The 22722-nt window shown below is 41.0% G+C and overlaps 1 protein-coding gene across 1 annotated transcript in view; it reads left to right on the forward strand.

Moving 5' to 3' along the window:
- The first annotated feature begins 630 nt into the window (after nucleotides 1-630).
- ATXN10 (ataxin 10) overlaps nucleotides 631-22722 on the forward strand; it is a 106464-nt gene continuing 84372 nt past the window's right edge. Inside the window, 3 exon segments of the mRNA XM_059816780.1 lie at nucleotides 631-758; nucleotides 5809-6000; nucleotides 8953-9035. Coding sequence (XP_059672763.1) covers nucleotides 631-758; nucleotides 5809-6000; nucleotides 8953-9035 — 403 coding nt within the window.

Genomic DNA, 22722 nt, shown 5'->3' on the forward strand with positions numbered 1-22722 from the left:
AGGCGTGAACGGGGAGGAATGAGCCACCGGCGCGTTTTTCTGCCATGCGGTTTCTGTTGGAGGTATGGCTTTCCGGTTCCTTCAACTACCTTTGGGAAAATTAGTTCAGTTCCAACTAATGAGACTTTCTACAGTATTTGGCCACAATTATCCACGGGAAGCTTTTTTTTTCCTCAACGTATATATGTTAACTTGCTGTACACACACCTAAAACCTGCTGAAATATTTATTTGGACCATTTAGAGGCAGGCATCTCCGAAAGCAGATGGGACGAGCGAAAGGACCGGAGCCGAGATCTGTGGTGTGCAGCCAGCCCTCACCCCGCTCCCTGAGGAGAGCCGAGGGGCAGCCCCGCGGGCCGCTGTCAGCCCGCGGCAGGAAGCGAGACCGAACGCTGTCCCCACGGTTTGTTTGTCACGGGGGGAAAGGCAAGGTTTACGCCTCGTGGACGGACGCGGGACACGGACCCAGCGCCCGCCCGCGCCCCCACAGGCGCGGCCGCCATTTTCCTGCCGGGCCCCGAGCCGGGCCTGTGAGGCGCCGCGCCGCGCGCACCGCTCCTCCGCCAGGGCCGGGCCGCCGCCATTTCCGCGCGGCGAGGGGCGGGGCTGGGCCGCGCCGGGGCAGGCGATGGCGGCGGCGGCGGGAGAGCTGCCCGCTGCGGCGGAGCGGCTGGGGCGCGCCGTGGCGGCCGCGCCGGAGGCCCGCCTGGAGAGCGTGCGGGCGCTGGCGGGCCTGTTCCGGGAGGCGCAGCCCAGGTAGCGGGGAGGAGGGGCCGCCCGCGGCCACGTGGGCCGGGGGAGGGAGCTCCGGCCGCGGGGAGCGGTGGTGCCGGCGGGCCTGGGTGGTCCCTGCGGCGGCGGGCCCGCCCGTGTGCCGGCAGGCGGGGCTCGCATCTGCCCCGAGCGCGGTCCTGCCCTTCGGGGTGTCGGCTGCGGGCTCCGCTACGAAGGGGGCCCTCAGTGCCCACAGAGGGGTGGCCGGGCGCCGCCGGTTCCTGCTGTGAAATCGCTGCTTCCCGGGGGCCGTTCGTGTGGAACCCGGGGGTCACCTGTGGGGCCCGGGGCCAGTGGGGGTGACCTGTCCCTTCTCCCCTCCTTTCCCTTGGGGTCCCACGGGGAGCTGGCAGTCTGCTCGCGTCCCTGCACTTGTGTAGCCCCAGGGCAGGGAGGAAAGCTTTGCCTCTCCCAGTCGCGGGTGAGAACAGTTGCCCTTCTAGGCAGGTACGCTCAGGTGGGTTGTAGCTGTGGAAGTAGCTGCTGCGGGGCTAAACCCCACAGCGAGCCCTGCAGGGCTCAGGTGCCTGTGTGAGGCCCTGCTGGGCGATCGTTCCCTGCCTGTGTGAGGGCAGGGCCTTGGCACGAGGGTGGTTGTAGGCCTTGGCACGAGGGTGGTTGTAGGCCTTGGCAACCGAGGGCACATGTTGTGCAGCAGGATGGCTGCTATGGCTTCAATGGGAGGAAAGGTTGGATGCCCCTTAGTAGCTTTAAGATACAGAGAGAAAGCCATGGGGTTACTGGAGAAAGCAAGGGGCTGGTATAGAACATTGCAGTTCCTGTGAGGTTGGGGGGACCTCTGCAGTACCGCACAACGCTGTTGGCTTTGGCGAAGTTTGGGCATGTAGAGGTTCAGCTGCATGACTGGGCTTACATTAGGGGTTTGTGCTCTTCCTGGAAGGTGTGAAGCGGCATAGGGTGCTGTGAAGCTCATGCTCACTCCTCCTAACAGTTGCTGTTTGAAGGTTATAACACATAAGAAATCAAACTTTTTAGCTTAGCATAAAATTGTGGTGGTGTTTTGTTTTTTTAAAATTCCCAATACTATTTTTGTTAATTAAACCACATTTAAAAGTTGGGGGCAGGGGGGAAAGATGTACTTACAAATATTTTCTTATGATCTTTGTGTGTACAGGAGACCACCTTCTGGTGTTCATCTCAATTTCTCTAGGAAGAGAGGAGGACCTGTGCAAATTTTGGGTTTGCATGCTGATGCTTTCTCTGCCTCCTTCTTGCCTTCCTCCCTGAAACCTCTGCTACTGTGTTTGACAGAAGAGTAGATATTTCCCAAAATAGCCAAATTTTGTGGGTGCAGGTGGGCTGGAAGAGAGATGCTGTAATTGCCCTTCCAGAAGGACAAGGCTATAGTGTTAGCTTACATCCTATAGGACATGACAGAATGGATCTGAGAGCAACTTTGGCAATAAATTTGTCAGCTGTGGAAAATACTGTTGTTGGTGCTGTTGAACCAGAAGACACAACCCAATTGATGGTTGGTATTTGAAGTTGTGCTATTCAGTGACAATTCTTCTGTTATTACATGATTGTTCAGTGCCTGTGGAAACAAAATAATTTAAAAATGTGAGTTCTAGTGGTCTGTAATTCAGAAGCAAATGTGAGGAAAATAATGCCCCAACTATGAGACTGTGGCATGGAGTTTAGGAGACTTGAATTCAGCTGTGTGCGTTACACAAGACTTCCAGTGGTTTCGAGCAGATGACTTGATTTCTTTATGCTTCTGTTACTAATCTACAAAAGGAAGAAAATGGCTTTATTCTGTTTCCAGGAATATTGTGAAGATAAATACTTTAAAGGCTTTTTAGGGACTGTGCTTACAGGAGTGGAATTGTGTAAGTACCTAAAACACAGAGTAGAAATAGAGAATTGCAAACTGCTGGATTGTTTGCGTAATTCCTGACTAATGTAATGATTTTTGGAGCCCTGGACTTTAGAACAGGGTTGCATTAATGTTTTTAACTCTGTGTTTACTAGGATGTTACCTTGTACAGTTTCTATTTTTAATAATCAAGCACTTAGATCTTACAAGGAGTGACAGTAATCTTCCTTTTGGCATGGATACGTGAATTCTGACTCTTTGTTTTGGTTTACCAAGAAACTGTGCGTGTCTTCCTTGTCTGAGAGCTGGGATTCTGTACCCTTTGCTTCTGCTTCCTTTTGCATTCCTGCAGAATGCTTGATGCTGAAATCAAGGACAGGTGGCAGTAGCAAATTGTGAAGGTCCTGTCTTAGGCAACAAAACATAGGAGACAGAAGTTTGTGGAATATCCACAGAGCAGTTCTGAATGAATGTCAAGGCCTGTTTACAATAGAAGCTATTTTTTAATCTAAAAGCTACTTAACAGGCTCTTTCCTATTTTTATAGATTAATATTTAAAGATTAGGGAAAAGGTTATGGAAGGAAAATATTTTCCGTTTCAAAAATACATTTTTAAATGCTTGTAGCTGCTATTTTTATCTGTATGTGAATCTTTGTAATACTGCTGGAAAAAGATTATTTTTTTTAAAAAATGGTGTTAAGCATTGCTGTGAAACAGTTAGCTGAAATCACTCCTGACTGATTTCTTAACATAAGATGAACAGTTCCTGCCCTCCTCACTAATTGGAGAATTTCGGTTTTTGTGCAGAAAGATGATTTTAGTTAAGAATCCTTTGTAGTACACAGTCAAATTGCAATGTTGTATAAATGCTTAAGTTTAATGCATTTAAATTTTTTCTTGAATAGAATCTTGCTTTACTAAACAGCCTTTAAGTCATTCCTTGTTTGTTGTTGCTTGTTACTTGGGTTTTTCTTTTTTGTTGTAGGAAGGGGGTTGATTTCTGCCCAGAAAGATCTGGCTTGAGCACATTCATTTTCTTTCATAGCGTGCACGAGAGAGGTTTGGAGTTCTGTCTCTTCTCACTGATACATAAAAATCCGTATCTACTTCCACATTCACAGTGAGGAGAGGCACTTCCTTGTGTACCTCACATTCGCTCCGTTAAGACAGGCAAGAATTTCATCTTCGTATTTTACTGGAAACACTCTTAGGGTTTTTTTACTTTAATATTAAGAGAAAAGTTGTCACAACGGCCCAGTATGTTTGTGATTCAGTATCTGACTAAAACGTCTGTTCTGCTGCATGACTCTGTAACAAGAGTAGAAGCTTTTCCAGGATAAGAATAACTTTAAGGTGTCCTTTTAATGGCAGAGTCACAAGAATGCACACAAAAGTACTTGCAGCTTTTTTCATTTCTGTTTTACCAATTTCAAATAATTGAATGTTGTACAGAGTACATGTCTTGCACTGACCACTGATTTCTCTATTTTGAAGTTGGGTCAGGAAATGACCAGTTTCATGTGATAGTCCAACACATGGCATAGGCAAATATAAGAGAAACTGAAGTTGGACTGAGAGTTTCCTATTTTAGAATAATGTCAGTGTTTAAAAACTCAGCTGACTAACAGCTAATGGTTCTGTATGGCATCTTCGCTCAATAGAGAAAATACGGCTTTTGTGTGTTTGGGACGGGGCCTGGCTGGGCACTCCTTTACCAGACCTTAGCTCTTCAAATGTTTAGAAGAACTTATGTCTGGATGCGTTTACCAAGTGTAGCGTGGTACATCAGCCATTGAATCTTCTTTGGCATGCGTGCCTGTGATGAGACGGCAGGAGCCGCAACACTTCTTCTAAGTGGAGGGTTCAAGTCCCATGAATGGTCTTTTCTTAGGTCTTAAAACCAAATTCCAAACCTTCTTTCTGATTATATAAGGCTCACTGATTTCTTTATGACAGCGGACCATGTCTGCTTTTGGTCTTTCTTGTGCCACTTTGGTATTGTTCCCTCAGTATTACACCACTGTAAAATGCAGCTGCCGCCCCCCCCACCTCCCCCTTCCCTGCAGATAATTTGCGCTGATGGTGTGGTGGTTTTTTTAATGTACCTGGAGAGTGTGTAAGTATATTGGTCTTGATCAACTGTGAGGTTGTAGAATAAAATACATATTCCCTGGAGATCTGAAATCTAATGTAGTAATTTAATGCTATTTGTGTACATGGTTTGTTTTATGGAGGTGTGATCACTTATGATAAAGAATAGGTAGTATTTCTAATTGTGCAAATGTTTAGACATTTGAGGGAACAGCAGGACACAGGTAATACTGTATCATCCACTAGTGTTTGATCAAGAAATTTTAAAGCTCTCCTTTAGGAAGAGTTTTCTGTGTGAACATGTTTTGTTTAATATAACTTCCCATTTCATCTCACTTTCTTCTGTTCATAGCTTAGGAGGTATTTCTCAACCTTATGTCTCCTAACTTTCCTGTTTGATCTTGAGTACACGATAAGTCTGTTTAAGGTTCACGGAGGCTACATGTGGATTTTGACTCTGGCCAGAAGTATTGGATGAGCGAATTTATTGAACTTTCCTGTAGCAATGCCATAAACACTCTTTGGTGTGGCTTCTTTGCACCAGCATGTAGTATCAAAACTGAGTTAGCAAGGTTTGTAATGTGTTGCCCTCATCTCCTTTCTGAACATAAAATCAGGGGAAAGAGTATGTGAATAGCTGTAGTTTGGAAACATTGTGCATATCTGTGTGACAGATAACCTGCAGATGTATGTGTCAGTCCTGGGGAGTCTGGTCAATCTTTGAGGTGCAGCAGCATCATCTCTCACCCATTCATGTGGTATCTGTCTATGTGCTTATGGTTTTGTATTGTCATGTATAACCATATTAGCTATATGCATTAAGGAGACCTTTTTTTTTAACTAAGATTCCAAAGAACTGTTGGAAAGCTGTGAGGAATACTAAGGCAATGCAACGCTTTCACAACCCCTTTTCTGAAAAGGCTGGTGGGATGATTGTGTGCCTGTATTTTGCTCTTCCTACTTGAAAGACCTTCTATACTATGGATAGTTAAAGATCGTTGCAGAAATATCTTCGGGTTTACTGTAAGAGGTGTAATTGTTGTAATATGAGGCTTTTTGATAGAAGTGCATTTTTTTGTTCACGACAAATTTATTTATTTCAGAGAAATGGCAAAAGAAAGTATATTTCGGGATCTCCTGGAAATCCTGATGAGTGCCTCAAGTGAAATTGAGCAGGCTGACAAGGACTCCTGTGAATTGGTAGATCTAGACACCTGCCTGTTGCTCATAGCAGAGTGTTTCAGATGTCTGAGGAATGCCTGTGTTGAGTGTGCCAAGAATCAACATGTCATGAGGTACAGTTATGATCCATTTTAACCCATACAAAAATATAACCTTCTGATGTTTGTGTGGTTTTATATAGAGATTCTTATTTTACACTACTGTGTTAGTTGATTTATCAACTGGTATTTCCTGCTTGATGCAATCGCTTGAAATGAAGTATGCAAGGAACAAAAATAGTTGACCTATTTGTAGGTCAGAGTTTGGGGCACTGCTGAATAATAGAAGAAAGTGTTTATGTCCTTAGTATGAGTTGATTATGCAAATGATGGAAGCCTTTGGGAAGTCTGACTGTAGAACTATCCTTTTTTCTCTTTCATTTCTTTAATTTTTTGGATAACATAATGAATAAGTAAATAGTCTTAATTATCAGTTACAGGATTAGTATGTTTTTTTGAGGTACATTTAGATCTGTCTGACACTCAGAGCAAAGTACAGCATGTAGAATTGTGCATATCAACCCTGATACATATACAAGTAAACTGATATGAATGGATAGTAAGAAGTCAGTCTGGCTCCTTAAGCTATTTAATCTCTCTTTTTTTGCCTGCATCTGTTGCAGCATTGAGTGGATGCTTGGGGTACAACCAGCTGTAGTTACTGAAAACCTGGTAGTCTACCTGCTGTTTTTAAAAACAAAAACAAAACAACAACAACCATCTCCACTCCACCCCACCCCACCCCCCCGAACCCAAAACCAATCAACCAAAAAAACCACCCCAAAAACCTGTTACTAGTTTGTTAGATCACGAAGAATTGTTGTGGAGTATAATGTTAAAATTTGGTTTCTTGGGACTTGCCAAATTCAGTTTATAGAACTAAATATAATTTTGACGTGGGACAAAGTCGCAACTTCTGTGCTGGGGCAGGATTTTGTTAATGCAACAAAAGTTGCAGGACTTTCCATAGAAGGCATTAGTTTTAGAAGAAGGTAAATCTAAGTTCAGGCTCTTACCTTTTTGTTCCTGGCAGTGTTAGCACTTGTGATCATGTTGTGGGTCAAGGAACTGATCTGACAGAAAATTTATATGCTTGTTCATAAATTTTTGCTGGGTGGATGTTCAACCAGTCTGGGTTACTTATTGTAACTTGCTGTAGCTCCATAGTTAACTCACGTTAACAAAATGGGGGGAACAGAATTGCATGGCTGGGCGTTGGTAGGATTGCCCTTTTCAGTAGCATGACAAATACAACCTAGTTATATCTGAATTCCATTAGAAAGTAAAAAGTAATTTTTACTTTCTAATGGAATTCAGATATCCATCCTGCTTCTGAACAAAAATGTGCTCTGCACTGGTTATATTGTGTTGTGTACTTGCCCTCACTAGGCAGTTAGCATAGCCTTACTCATTTAGGAAACTGGATGCTAATAATTGTACTTTCCTTTAGACTGCAGGAAGGGGAAGGCCTGTGTGGCTTTGAGCCAGCTGTATATTAGCCATATGTTTGTGCTGATTTTTAACAGTTGCAAATGCACAACTTGTTGAGGAATTAAATGTCCTGTATGGTCAAAAGTTGTGAATGGAAAGAAAATTATGTGCCTTTTGGTGTTGGTTTGAAGTGTGCAACATTCAGATATTCCAAAACCCCCAAACTACAAACTTTTGGTAAAAATCAAAACTGATTGTTTCTAGGAAAGAATGCAAAGATTGTAAACACAGGGATTGTGTAACAGCTTTTAAACTATTGGGGAATATGAAGCTTTCTTCCTTCCAGGGTCAGTTTTTCTGCTTTGTGTGCTGTGAAGTAATTTGGGGTCTGAAGGAATGGGAAATGTTTTGATTTTAATAGATTGTATGTATACCAGTGTGCATGTGTGTATTGTATGTTTATAAATGTATCTTTGGCTTCTCATCTGTGTTAGAACTTAATGAGAAGGAGTATATGTTTGTCTAGAAAACATCTGCAGAAGACAATTATTCAGCATTCATATGTGATGATAGGATATTTTTTAAGTAACTCGTGCATGTTTGTGGAGGTTTGATAGAGATAGTATTGCTGTGCTCTGAAGTTTCAGCCACTCTATCTTGGCTGATCTCTTCTCAAAAAGCTTGACTACTAAAGTACAAACAAGTCAAAAGCTGAAAACTTCATCTGCTTATACTGTATTCTTTGACTTTCGTTTTTTTCTCCTGTTGTGTGCGCATCCTAGCATGTATGTTGTCTGCCTCCAGGATGGCTGATCTTTTGGCTGTAGAATTAATTTGGTGTGTTTCATTCCAAATGCCTTCACTGCACTGGTTTGTCTTCACTATCACCATGTTTTTCCATGTCTGGAAGAGTTCAAGGTCAGATTGGATGGGGCTTTCAGCTACCTGATCTAGTGGAAGTTGTCCCTGCCCACGGCAGGGGGGTTGGAGTAGATGATCTTTAAAGGTCCCTTCCAACCCAAACCATTCTATGATTCCACCTATGATTCCTTCTCACTGGAGAAAGGATAAATGACTACTTGTCCTTCCCTGCTTCCCTCTGGGAGTTTTACATGTTTCCCTTTGAACTGGCTCTGTTCGTTTGATGGCCATCACTAATCATTTTGTTGGTATTTGAAATCCTCAAAGTTTATTACCAAGTAACTTAAGTTGATACTTCCCCTGAATACTTGAACTTCAAACAAAGCAAAGTTTTTACACAAATAAAGCTGTTTAAATTACAGGAATAACCTGCTAATTTTTAACATCTGATTTAGAAGAATAACAAAAAGAGAGGAAAAGGTACTTAGCTCTGAAGGTACTGTGTCCAAAATTGTTAACATGCAGGCTGAGGCAGTAAACCTGTTCCTTTTGCTTCTGGTGGCAGTAGTGTGGCTACTCGTAGTCAGGCACAGTTAAGTAGGAGAAACTGCTTTTTATTTCAGAGTTTCTGAAGATGTTAAAGACTTGCTGTTAACTTCAGTGAAAAACCTTTTCGCTTATCTGAGTGTGTTTCATATTGAGTGACTTCTTTTTTTTTTTCTGATTTTATGATAGGAACTTGGGTCTCATCTCTACATCTGTCCATTTGATCAAATTGCTTCATGGAATACAAATCAAAGAAGAATTGTTATTGACTGGTAAGGCTGTGGATTTTATGAAATATATAGCCTGCACTATGTTTTTTGTCATGGAAAGTCTTGTGGTGATATGATGGCACCTTACTGATGCATTTTTTTTGTAAGTAAGCTTAATTGTTTCTTGAATTGCAGTTAGGAATTAAGGGGCCTTCTCTTACGCTGCTTGAAAAAGATCTCAGCCCCCAGTCTAGTCCAATTGTATTTTCCCTCAACTGTTCCCTGTAGATTGTTAAAGGAAAGATATGTGGAAACTTCTTCAAAATTAACGAGGATATTTGAATTGCAAAAAGGAAAAGTTCCTGTAATACATCCATTCAAAATATGTTCTGCTGTTTTACTGTCTTTTTACTTAACCTGTGAACATAGTGAAATGAGGAAATACTTCTTTTTTATTTTGATGACACTTGAAATAATTTATCTGATTCCAGGAAACAAATTTTGGCTGTGACTTTTGAAAATTATTTTTTAATTTTCATTTCTCTACTGTGGTTGCTGGGCAGTCAGGGTATTATCTGCCGAGAACTAAGTACTGATTTGAGTAGTGTTCGCATTTCCTTAATGGATGAGGATTTTTTCTTTTCATGCAGTGAAGAGAAGATCTGACTATAGTATCCCTTCTCCTTAACGGCAGTTATCGCTACCGATTTCTACCAAACTAATTTCATTGGATATTGAGGCATTTTCAGTAGTTCTCTTCCCAATCTGCATTTCACTGTGTGTGCATGTGGGGCTTGATACAGGGCACTGGACCCCAGTTTTTACCGTCTGTGGTTGCAGAGAGTAGGGAACATTTGGTTTCTCTTCCTTCTTGTATTTCTTTTCACTCCCTTTACTTGGATGAGGTTTTTACTGGGTTCCTGTTGCTGCTTTTCTATCATTTTGTGAAAGCAAGTGAAACTACTGTCATACAGTAACTTACCCTCAAACACCTTTATGAAGCTGGGAAAGAGCAGCGTAGTCCAGGATACTGTTTTTCCTTTTGCTGCTATGTTTGGCTCAAAATGAAGCCTTTGAGGCACGTGACCTTATTATGCTTAAGCCACGTTCACTCCTTCAGCTGTTGCTGGAATCCTTCTTCCAGGGAAGGATCAGTGATGCTAGCACAGCCCTTCAGCGTGGGAGGACCAGAACTAAACCCTGTGGGTGGCAAAAAGAGGGCTTGCTCAGTGACCGTAAAGAGGAGGAACTGACAACACACAGGAGTGACTCTCAAGCAGTGTCACAGGGTCAGACAGGGAGGACTGGGAAAAGGCATGGGGGGCAAGAATGTCCTGCCCCACAGTTGTGAACCCCTTCGTAGACCAGTAAGAGAAAAGGAAAAGCAATGGGAATTTAAATGCTGGTTTTGTCCAGCCTGACATTGTCCCTGCTAGGGTCCATGACAGCAGTAGGCTGGAAAGGCTGTCCTGGGGAAGTGGGCTTCCCACCTTCAGCTTATTCAAAGCATCAGGAATTGTGGTGTGAGAATACCACCTTTTGGTGGAGCCTTCCAGCATCTGCAGGAGAGTGAGCAGGATGTACCCCTTGTTGGTTACATGCATGGCCTGAGGTTTCCCCCTCAGTCTTGTGGCTGCTGATGCCTCCTTGATGGGTTATCATATGCATGTGTGCTGTTCTCCTGCTGCTGGGATCTGAAGAAGCAGCAGTGAGTGTTACTCAGCAAAAAAGAAAGGAGAGGGTGGAATGCAGTAATTTGACTGCTCCAGACTCCTTTTCCTAGACAGAGGATGTTGTAAAATCTCTTCTTATCACCATTGAAAACTAAGTGGGGCATTAACGAGAAAGTTTTTAACAGTATTTCAATAAAAAATGTTTTTTGACTGTTACTCTACATAGCCGTTCAACAAATGAGTTTGAGTTGTAACTAAAATTTGATGTATTGACCCAGGATAGATGGTTCATTTGATACTGTATGTAGTATTGATCTCATTGGGAAACACCTGTGATGAGTGTGGCTTAGGTATTCCATTTATGTTAGTACAACAAAAAAAAATTATAGAGAAGCAAGTGTTGCTAATTCCTTGCTGAGTGATCTGATGAACTTTATTCTAAGTGAAAATTAAGCTAATGCCTAGAGCACCAGCTCCTTCTACAGGGTATACCTCAGAAATTAACAGTTGCATTCAACTGTGGATTATTAGTCGTACTTTCAAAAGCGAAGCAAATTGCTAAATTGGACTTGGATAGCACTGCTGAAACAAAAGAAGCCCATGAAATTAGTAAATGTTACTGTGTTTATTAACTATATTTCTGCTTCATGATTCTGCTCCTCATATTTCATCTAGGAAATCCGGTGACAAGGCTAGAGTAGCATGTGTATTTTGTTCTAGCAGATAATTAGGCGTTAAGTGAAATATTTCAAGTTGTTCATTTGGATATGTGTCCCGTTTCCTCCTTTAAATGGCTGCTTGGATTTGATGATCCCTCTCGGTGCCTGTTTATATCCTTAAGGTATTTTAAATACCTTCATGTTGCTTCCATAGCGACAAAATACAAGGATAAAGAGGTAATGCTGTATTGCAGAGTGAACAACACTGAATAATGTTTCAGTTCATGTCCCTGTGAAAAATTCCCAGAGCAAATCATTGTAGGTTAAATAAATTTGAAGTTCCAACATTATTGTATTTATAAAGAAGAGAGATAGAAAATTCCTTATGCAGACTGAAAAATTATTTTAACCTGATGTTAACGGTGGCATGTTTTCACTCTTTATTCATTGGTAACTCTTAAGACTGGTAAGTCTCTGAGTGGTGTGGTAATTTTTTGTAGGAAAGTTCAGTGTAGTGCAGTTTGCCATGGATAAAACCAGAAATGAAATAAAGTATATATTCTCTGGCCACTACTGTGACCAGTGTGGTGGTTCTAAGGGAGGGGATGAACTGACTGTTCTAACAATACATTAGTGATCAAAGCAGAAAAAAAGGAGGTGCTGTGCAAAGTCGTGTAATTAAAACTGTTACTAAGATTCATTCAATTAAATCCAGACTCCTTTGCATCTTCTCTGCTAGGAGAAATATTTTTTTGTAATAGTTTATCTTAGGCCCCAGTGTTACATACATGGGTACTTTGGCTCCTCACTTCAGTATATTTACTGAAACAGCTCTACTGCAAGTTTTCAGCATCTCTCTCTTTTTTTTTTTTTTTTTTAACGCTATAAAAAGTTAGATAAATTCCTGTATGCTTGTAATGTGCTTGTCCCAGCCAACTGTGGAAAAAGCTGTTGTTTTGAGTGCATGATATGCCACTAAGGCAATGAGCCAGAAATCTTGAAGGTGAGTTAGTATGTCTGTATGTCTGTCCTGGAATAGTTCTTTAAGGCTTCAGATAGGTTTAAAAATAACTAGTTAATTCATACATATGGCATATAAAGATTGTCCAACCCCACCTGCAAGCCAGCCATCCCTGTAATAATAATCTTCTTTCTTTTTAATACATTTATTAAAAGAACATTTTTAGGCCTATCCCATGTGGTGAAAGCTACAGATAGCTGTTTGTCCCCACTCTTCCTCCCTTCTTACTTCCCAAGTTAGTTTTAGTCACATTCCATAGCCTAGTTTCTCTTCTCGAATTTGCTTACAATCCATAGTAGTAATTCGTCTTGAGCAATTCATATTCTGTAGTACTTAGAGAAGGGAACCTGCTCTAAGGAGTTGCACAGTGAAAGCCAACAGATAGGTAAGTGCAGGGGGTTGATGGGCAATGATGCTTAACAAGTGTTTAACGTTTGGTAGTCCTTCTGGGCAGTGTCAAGACTGATTTGTGTCAGATAAGTCACACATACTTGTACATGGCTTCTGTTTTCTTGTTGCTCCAGCAGTCCTCCCTCCTTCTCTCTGCAAGAGAGAGAACTTCCCAGTGAAGTAGAGAAAAATTCAAGTGCTGCACTTTGACAGTATCTGAAAACTGGACTTCACCTCAGTGTTCTTAAAACTATACATGCTGAAAGTCTAGGAAGTGGGTGATTGTGTAAGGAGGTACTTCACTTTTTAAATTACGGAGCTTGGATATTCCTGGTGGAAAGACAAAGATGACAAATGCTGCGCCCCTCTCCCCAGTTCAGAATTAATTTGAATAGGGGCTGAAGATGCAGGAACTACCTACTCATGCAGAAATGGTGCATGCCAGAAGGTCCATCACATTTCTTCGTTAACTGATTTGAGACCACGGTCTTCCAACAATTAGCTAATAAGATATTCCAATTTTTACTTTGAGTCTTAGGAAGAAAGTAAGTCTCTGCAGAATATAGATTTAATGGAATTTTCATAGCACCCTCTCCACATCCCTTTTGTTTTAGTTATTTTTTTAATTAAAAAAAGCCTCATCATAGCAAGCTTTTTTTTTCTGCTGCGGGTACAAAGACCAAGAACACTTGCCAGAGGAGCAGGCTGATGTAGCTGCCAGATGAACTTTAACTGAACTTAAAGCAGACCCAGATCTCTTAAGAGCTAAGAAGTAGTTCAGTATGTTAGGGATTGCAGCAGACATAGGAAGTATCCTTGTCAGAAGCCCAAGTAGAAAATCTCCTTCACTTCATAGCATATGTCTTGGTTTGGGTGTGGGTTTTTTTTTTTTTCCCTTTTTCCTATGGCAAATCTTAAGCTTTCCAGCAGAATCTAGCAGACCTGTGGGAAGGTACGTTGAAGTTTGTCAAGATGATGGATCTTTAGATTCCAGAGTGTGAGATCTGGATTTAGGATTCATCTCTGAAATCTGGATAAAAATGATAGTTTTGTTTCTCCTTAATAAATTACAGTGAGGGCATGCCTGTTTTGAAGGAAGCTTATGTTCAATAGGCTGTGTCCTATTTGATCCTTTCATTGATTCCCACCCCCACCCCATCCCAGACAGAAGGAACTTTAATCTTTTTGTTTGTAAATAGATCATCTCAAACCTTTCACCGCTTCAAAATATGGCCGATGCTGAGGAATGTGCTTTGAATTCCAACGTAATTGCTTAAAAAGTATTTATCTGCCAAAATACTTTTCTCTCCTCTAGGATGAAAAGGCATTGAATGCCTGATAGCTTCCCTGCGTGGGACAATTTGTTGTGCAAGCTCTCTGAATGAGTTGATTGTCCTCTCTGAGCAGAACTGAGCGCAACTGCACCATATCGGCCGCAGAGCAATACTGTGCTGTTAGTGTGTGCCTGAGAGAGGTGCTCTGAGCATCGTACCAGCATTCCTCACTTCCAGGCTGCTGGTGATACTCGAGATAGCTTTAAACCAAGCAGCACAGGTATTATTACCATTACGCTGTGCTGATGCCGTGCCTCTTAAGTTTTTAGGGGTTTTAACCAACCAGGCTAAGCTGCATAAACATGCATTAATGGGAGGGTATTAACAGCATATGTTAATGTCATGGGTACTCCTGGAGATCTCGGTCAAAATCAGGGCCCAGATATGCTAGCTGTTGTACAAAGGTTTAGGTCGTTTGCTGCTCCTAATGCTATGAAGTCCAGAAACATTGGTAAATTATAGTGGATGGTGAGCTCGAATCCTTGAACAGGAATTTGACTCTGCTTCCAATTTTCTGAAAAGTGTTCAGGTGTAGTTAAACTGCTACAGGTACTCTACTCAGAACAGAACTTAAAACATTCCTTCAAAAGCAGTGATGAAAGATAACTCTATGTAGATTTTTTTAATGCTGCGCTTACTATAATAACTTGAGCATTTTCTGGTAGGATGTTCAGCAACATGAATATCATATGTCTAACACCTGTTCACACCACCTTTCTTGAGGGAGGATGTGTGGGAAAATACGGAATATCTTCTCCAAATGCCATGTACTTACAAGGGAGCTATAAAGAAATGTTTCTTGCGTTGAGCAGAAGAGGAGAAAGCATGTGATGGTGTTCAGGTAAAGATGACCACAATGAATCTGAAATGTCTTCAGTGCTTCTTTTTTATTTTTTATTTTCCTCTGCCTGCCAGCAACAGTAATAATAATTTGGGTTCAGCTTCAGTCAGTGTTCTTTAAGTACTCAAACTGATTTGGACTTGATCAGCTATCATGTGTGTTTTCTTTTAGTTAGTGAAAAAACAATTGCTCTTGACCCGTTGCTGCCTTATGGGTTGATCATGGTCTAGGAAGAAGGTGTGTTGGAAAGTACTTTTTAATCTGTCAATGCAGAAGAGAAGTACTCTGCAGAAGAAATGGCAATAAGTAACCTTGGAGTTCAGAACTCTTTAAAAATAAAAACATCATAGCTCCTTCATAGAGATTAAAAAAAAAAAAGCATAAGTGTGTGTGTGCTTCAAAAATAAGAGGTAAGGAACCTAGGCTATATATAGCTTCCAGAGATACTATTTCTTGCAAAAGCCAGATGGGATGGAAGCATTTCATCTTTGATGAAATAACAACACAAAAACTTTCTCTTGAGGTCTGCAGGAGGAGAACATGACACAATTGAGCAAAGTAGGATACCTGATTTCTTTGTAAACTCTTGAAGGTGAAGGCATGCTGTGTTTAAAAAGCCACTGAATCATAAGCTGTAGGTGTTCATGTAGTACTAGAAAATCATGTTGACATTTCGTTATGAGAGATCCCTGAAAAGAAATGGGGAAGAGGAGATCAGAAATTCCCAGAAGCTGCATTGGGTAGCTTATCCCTTCTAAAAAGTTGTTAATTCAAAGTAATTTTCAAGGGTTTACAGAAAAGGAGATGTTTAATCAAATGTTTTTGTTTTCCTAAAGTAGAATCTGAGTAAAACAGGGAGCTTTGAGTTGTTATGTTTGCAAAAGTATTCCTGAAAACAAAAATGAATGAATACCAGTTAAGTGATCCAAGTGATTTCTCCTTCCTCAGGAGAGGCTAGGAGAAATAAACCTTTCAGTTCTGTCCTCACTCAGTGAAACGAAACATAAGATGTTTCTTTGCTCTGACCTGTTCCTAGTTCTGCACTCAACCATTTGCAAATTGAAATTGCACTGGAAAACCAAGACTGGCCAATTTTGAGGGTATGGAAAAGCAGGGGAAGGTGACGTTCTCAACCCTGCCAAAGGACACTAAATTGATTTTCCTTTATGCTTTTTTAAATGGGCAGCCATGTGTCCTAACCATTTCTTGATTCTTGTCAATATTTATTTATCTATCTATTTATTTATTTTCTTCCCCAGAAGGCAATGGCAACAGGGAGATTGTTAGTTTTGGTCCCATTAAAAAGCCTATATCCTGGCAATAGGAAAATGAGCTAGAATTAAATACTCAGACCTTTTCAGAATGCATCTGAGTGGTACCTTTGCAGAACCAGTTAGCTTGAAAATCGGGGCATTTAGAGCTTATGTACTGGCATAGGCGGATAACTATATATGGCCTAGTTTTGATACTTTCTTTTTTTCTCTACTTTATCATTTGGAATGACTGGTCATTCAGCAATGTATTTTAAATTAACAGGAAAGAGAAACAGAGTGGTCAACTATGGAACCTAAGTATTCTTTAACGAATGCCAATATTGACCAAAGGAGTCTGTCTCTTACCTTTTGCGCTTCTCTCTTATTTCCTGTTCAGTATCTTTCATGTTTCTGTTTTATTCTTTAAAAAATTTGCATTCTGCTTTCACTGCTTTTTGTACTTTAATCATGTTGCACTGAATGGTTTCATTCCCAAATTACTGCTTGTGTTTTATATGTGAAAAATAAATATTTTAAAATATGCCTGGAAAGTGTGATGGAACAGTAAATTTTTACTAGACAGACATCATAGCAGAGCGAATATCCAGAGCTCACCCAATAGATTTGGGAAACCATTGCTAAGTTTTATTGCCTATAAACAGAGGTCTTTTTTGCTGTCCGAACAACAAGTGTCTCCACACAGGCTTGGTTATATGGATTTGACTGTAATGTGACTACAGTTGGAGAAGGTGTAACATTTAAATTGTATCCTGGAGAGTCTCAAACACAATGGCTTCTAAATTTAAACCAACAGGACTAAGGAAGGAAAGTTAATCCTTCCTCTCTTCCCACATCAGTGCCCTCTATATTTATCTCTGGAGGAGGAGGCAAACTGTTTTGTTGGGGTTTTATTTTGTTTTGGTTTTGTTGTTGTTGGTTTGGGTTTTTTGTGAGCAAATACTGTAAATTATTACACTGCAGATTTGTTGTGCGAATCATATGTTATGTGCTGATTTACGGGGAATGAGAGAGTAAGTGGTTATAAAGCTTGAACCATTTTACTTGCCTACAGAGTCAAAACATCATGAACTGTTAATAGGTGACATTTGTCAATTTAAGTTCATATTCATATTAGCTTTTCTTTCAAGGGAGAGGAAGTGGGAGAGAGCAGTTCCTGAATGGATCCACAGTCCATGGGGTTATCCCAAAAAGCAGCATGAAAGGAGCATGCCTCAGGTGCTTGGAAGAAAAGCAAATTTAAAAAGCTGCACTTCCATTTATTTTTGTATTTGGGGTTTCCTTTTGCGTTCTGTTAGCATAATTAAACTACTTATGTTTTACAGCTTAAATAAACCAGTTGCTAATTTAAGCAGGTTTTTTAGCCATATAAATAAGGGACAGCCCTGATCTTAAGAGTTGCCAGTTTCCACGTGTGATCTTTGCTTTGTCTGTCTAGGCTTTTTGTATGGGGGATTGGTGCCAGTACTTTGCTGCCACTGTTAAAGCAAAAACTATAATTACATTGTCAAAATAATATTTATAGTATTTTCAGGGAATAATTGTGGGAGTGTGACGAATATATTATACTCATCAAACTTTTATGTAAACATAAGCATGAGTTTTTTATTTGAGTTATTGCTGTTGTTTTTGGCCTTTGTGTTTTTCCAATCTGTAAAAATAATATTGGGATTTTCATGGTCTTTGTAGCATTTTCAGAGTGTATGCCCTAACAATCAGTTGATATACTATCTGGTAGAAGTAAACTGCTATTTGCACTTGTATTGGGATTTTGGTTTCATGTTTCCATAGCTTAAGAAAATCCTGTGTTTTTTTGAGTTTTGCTATCCCCTAATTATTATAGCTCAGAGCATTTTACTACTTTACCAAACAGGAAAGTTTTAAGTAATTGGTTTGTTCTCTTGGTACCATTTGGGGTTATTAGGGTTTTGGTTTGGTTTGTTTGTTTTTTTTGTTTTTTTTTTTTTGTTCCTTTGTGTTTAGCTCATTAATTTTTATTTTTTTTTTAACTGAAAGTGAGTCTAGGTGCTTTTGAAAGGTGACTGTGAGCATCTCCCAGAAACATCTATGCTAGGAAGCAAGTACGAGGCTTTCTAACAATAGACAGTTGCCCCTTTGATAGTTAATGGTGCAGGTAGGACTTAGGCATTCTTGCTGCTGGGCAGTGGTAAGTTACCAGATGTAAAAATACTTCAGTCCTGCCCTATACTGCAGTTTTAACTTTACAACTGCTCTGTCTGTGCTGTGTTTTGGTGAATATTGCCACAGCTTTTTAATGAACTGTCTGTCTTCAGAACATCTACAGCAAGGATTACAGCTATGCAAGCTTCACCCTTCCTAAGCATGTCCACATAGTTTGGTCCAAAATCCATTAAAGACTGTGGAAAGACTCTGATTCGGATGGGCCTTGGTTCAGGTCATTGTTCCAGGTCCTTGGCCTTTTTTCAGAAACTGCAAAACAGGGAGCCAGCTTTTACACTTCTTTCAGCTGTCAGCAGAAGGAAAAGAGCCAAATCTGGGCTAAGGCAAGTCAAGCTGGTTAATTGTCCTAAGTTAGCAAACACTGAATTCTCTTTAGCTCTTGTGTGTGTAGTACTGCCCCTCTCTGCAGTGGTTAACTCTTGCTCCATGCACTGAGAGTCCCGCACTTTGAATCTTGTGCAGTGCGTACAGGCACAACTAACTGTGCCCTGCGTGGTTAGTACAGTAAACTATATTTATGTTGTACAGCAGTAACTGTCATTTTGAGTAAATGCCAGTGTTACCATTGTTTTCAGCCTGACACATCTGTGTTTGCGCACATGGCTTGGCTGTGTCTTCTGGTATTAATATGGAAACTTCATACATGCCTTAATTTCTTTTTATAACATCTGGAGTGGAGTGAGGTTTGAGGAGAGCAAGTTCAGATCCATTGAAGAAGGGCAGCTTTAGGACCAGGGACACTGTTTAAATACAACATTTTCTTAGCTTAATGGGGGGAAAAAAAAGGAGGAGGGAAGTGGGGCTTCCAGCTTCCAACAGGGCCTGGATCATCATTACTAGACTCTTGATACCATAGGGAACTGTAGTTGTAGGATCTTGTGTCCGAATATAGTAAGCTCCAGCTTGCTGTGTTTATCCCTTGTTAGTCCTGCGGAAGACTCCCCTCTTATTTTAAAACCTTTTCCTACCTCTGGTCTAAATGTCCTACCGAGTTTGAATCCAGTGGTTCTTGATATTGCAGTTTTTTCCTACCTTGGCTTTGATTCTCTGCTTGAGTCCTGTTGCTTCTGCAGTGACTGACTGAAGCTGTCCTGAGCTGAATTACTTTATTTACCGTGGACTGTGAGTATAAAAATGTATTTTTGCAGCGGTTTGTTAAGGTACAATTTGAACTACAGACCAGATCCTGCCTAATGAGGTTCACCTGTCAGGTACTGATGACATGGATGGCACTAGAAGCAGATTTTGAAATAGTGACAAAAAAGCTGCTGCTTTCCAACAGTTTGATGTTTGTTGCACTGATGATCAAAACTGTCCTTTCCATGGTACTCATGGAAAAATTTTTTGATTGCTGGACTGGGAGACAGAGGCCATGACTGTCTCAGAGTCAATGTAAATAATTTTTCTCCTTCTAGGAGAGAGACTAACCTGAGCTAATATCCTGAAGTTGTAACAATCAGTAGATCAATGGGCTGCCTTGTAGGGTTCCCTTTTCTAGTTGATGATGCTGCTTTTAGGCAGTGTGTATAGCTGTTTTGGTTTTTTTTCCTTGCTCCTGCAATTTGGAGACTTTCTAGTACAGCCTGCCAAGATGTTGCTGATTTATGACACATGCATAGTGGTTTTATAATGTGGACTGATATCCACTTGGAGCACAAAGGAAATGGGAGTTTGCTGATGTCTATTTAATTAGAATGGTTTCTGGTTACTTTGGTTGAGGCTTGAAATGAACAGTAATGCCTATATTTCTGTGGACCTTTAAATACAGTGTTCTGTAAGCCCTTTCCTTCCTTCCTTCTTTCCTTGCTCTTTACTGTCCCCTACACTACCAGCAAATAATGCCAACAAGACTCATAATGAGGCAGGTTTCTAATCTGCATAAATACATGTGTATCAAAACTTGCAGAAATATATGTAGATTTAAGATGGTCAACCATTGGTTGACTGTAAAGGTGTGGGGAAAAGAAAAATTTCTGTTCGATTACAGATGGAGAATTTGTTGCCTGCCTTTTTCTTTTGATGTAAAGGCTGTGGTGTTTTTACTTTGCTCTGACATTGTGTGCTGAATCAGCAGCTGCACAGGGCAAATATCATAATTCTGATCATCTTACCTCCCAGCAGCTGCTCGGTGGCTGTTTCTAGCTTCCTTCTACATCAAAGACAGGAAGAGGAACCAGTCTTTATCTCATAACCTGCTGCTAGACTTTGGCCAGGAAAGGGCAGGTATCAATCAGGTTTGCCAATTATTTACTGTCTATAATAGATCCTGTGGTTATTGGCAATGATGGGCATAGTGCAGGACACATGCTTCTTCCCTGTTGTCGTGGTTTAGTCCCAGCTGGCAACTAAGCCCCACACAGCCGCTCACTCACTCCCCCCAGGTGGGACGGGGGAGAGAATCGGAAGAGTAAATGTGAGAAAACTCGTGGGTTGAGATAAAGACAGTTTTACAGGTAAAGCAAAAGCCACGCAGGCAAGCACAGCAAAACAAGGAATTCATTCACTACTTCCCATCGGCAGGCAGGTGTTCAGCCATCTCCAGGAACGCAGGGCCCATTCATGTGTAACGGTTACTTGGGAAGACAAATGCCATCACTCTGAACGTCCCCCCCTTCCTCTTTCTTCCCCCAGCTTTATATGCTGAGCATGACATCATATGGTATGGAATATCCCTTTGGTCAGTTGGGGTCAGCTGTCCTGGCTGTGTCCCCTCCCAACTTCTTGTGCACTCCCAGCCTACTCACTGGTGGGGTGGTGTGAGAAGCAGAAAAGGCCTTGACTCTGTGTAAGCACAGCTCAGCAGTAACTAAAACATCCCTGTGTATCAACACTTGTTTCCAGCACAAATCCAAAACACAGCCCCATACTAGGTACCATGAAGAAAATTAACTCTACCCCAGCCAAAACCAGCACACCTGTCTTACGGCTGTGATGAAGGAGAAGAGATAAAGGATAAATAATTGTACAGATTCCATTATGTTCTTATGGGATATGACCAGATCTAGGTTGGTTTTGTTTTTCCCAGCAGGGGCGTCAGGATCGTAAGATCAAGGTAGGAAGAATGGGGCAAACAAACCTTTTGATGCAGAGAGCTTCCTAAAGACAGAGCATCCTAAATTTGATGTAGGAAGAAGCAGCTTAGCTGTTTTCACATGTTCTGAAAGGAAATGTGCCTACTAAAGAGCCTTCCACGGAGGCCCAGGAGTGCTATAGTTCTTACTCCAGGGAAAGTGAAGTTGGAAGGAGGTGGAAAGGAAGTGGAGGAAGATCCAGGCGAAGAGAAGAATGTGAGGCATCTGCTTGTCTTCGGGTAAACTGTCACCTGTTTGGATCAAAATCCAAGTAGTTATAATTAATGTAGAAGTTCACCAGGGCATTCTTCCAACCTTTTGATTATCATTGCTATGACACAACTTCCAGACTCTCCAAGTTACACAAGCATTGTTCTGATAGAAAAGGAGGGGGCCATTTGTAACCGTGGCTTTTCAGGCACAAGCTACAAGACTTTTTTTCCATTCTGCACTGTCCTTTTTGCTAGCAGGTTTGGGCTGGGAGAGAAATGCCTCACTTCTCAGTGAGAATTTTAGGGAGTATTGGCAGTGTAGAAAGGAAAAGTTACAAGATTTGTACCAGGAGACATCAAGATCTTTCCTTTTCTTCCATCCTCCGGACGTATATCATATGCAATACGGAAGGAACTGTAACAAGGTATAAAAAAATAAATAAATGGTAATGCCCAAAAAAGTGGATGCTAAAAGTGGTGCTGTATATTAATGTGGATATGCAGGTAAAAATACTAAAAGTAAGTTTACTTGTTGATCTCTGCCTATTGCAAAAGGAGCATGATCCGTTATTAGCCAGGTAAAGAATATGAATAGTCCAAGGGAAAAAAAAAAAGTCGTCTGATATCCTTTCCACAGACTTACAGAAAATGATCATTTAGCTTTTCTAGGGAAAATATAAGCAATTCAGTGGAAATTTTGGTTTAAATGAAACAACATCCACAGTATGCCATCAAAAATAATTGGAGAAATTTGCTCATAATCTTAGTTGGTATTGTACATGTTAATAATTTTCTTTTTTTCTCTTTTTTTCAGACCTGTACAAGGTATCATGTCATATGGTTAGATACCACGAATAACACATAGTGGGTGGCCAGTCCTTTTTGTTATTTTTCTTGGTTTCCTGGCATGGTTGAAGTCCAGGTTGAGACTCGCCAGTGCTTCAGACTTGCTGATTTTTGCTAGACCTGGATCTTTTAAAGAGACATTGTCTGCTAGATTTAGGCTCAACTTTTAGGTTGGTTCAAGAAAAAGATTTTACATCCTAATGCATGCAGGAAGCTTATAAATGCAGTTC

The sequence above is a fragment of the Gavia stellata genome, chromosome 4, assembly GCF_030936135.1.
Source record: "Gavia stellata isolate bGavSte3 chromosome 4, bGavSte3.hap2, whole genome shotgun sequence".
NCBI lineage: Eukaryota > Metazoa > Chordata > Aves > Gaviiformes > Gaviidae > Gavia > Gavia stellata.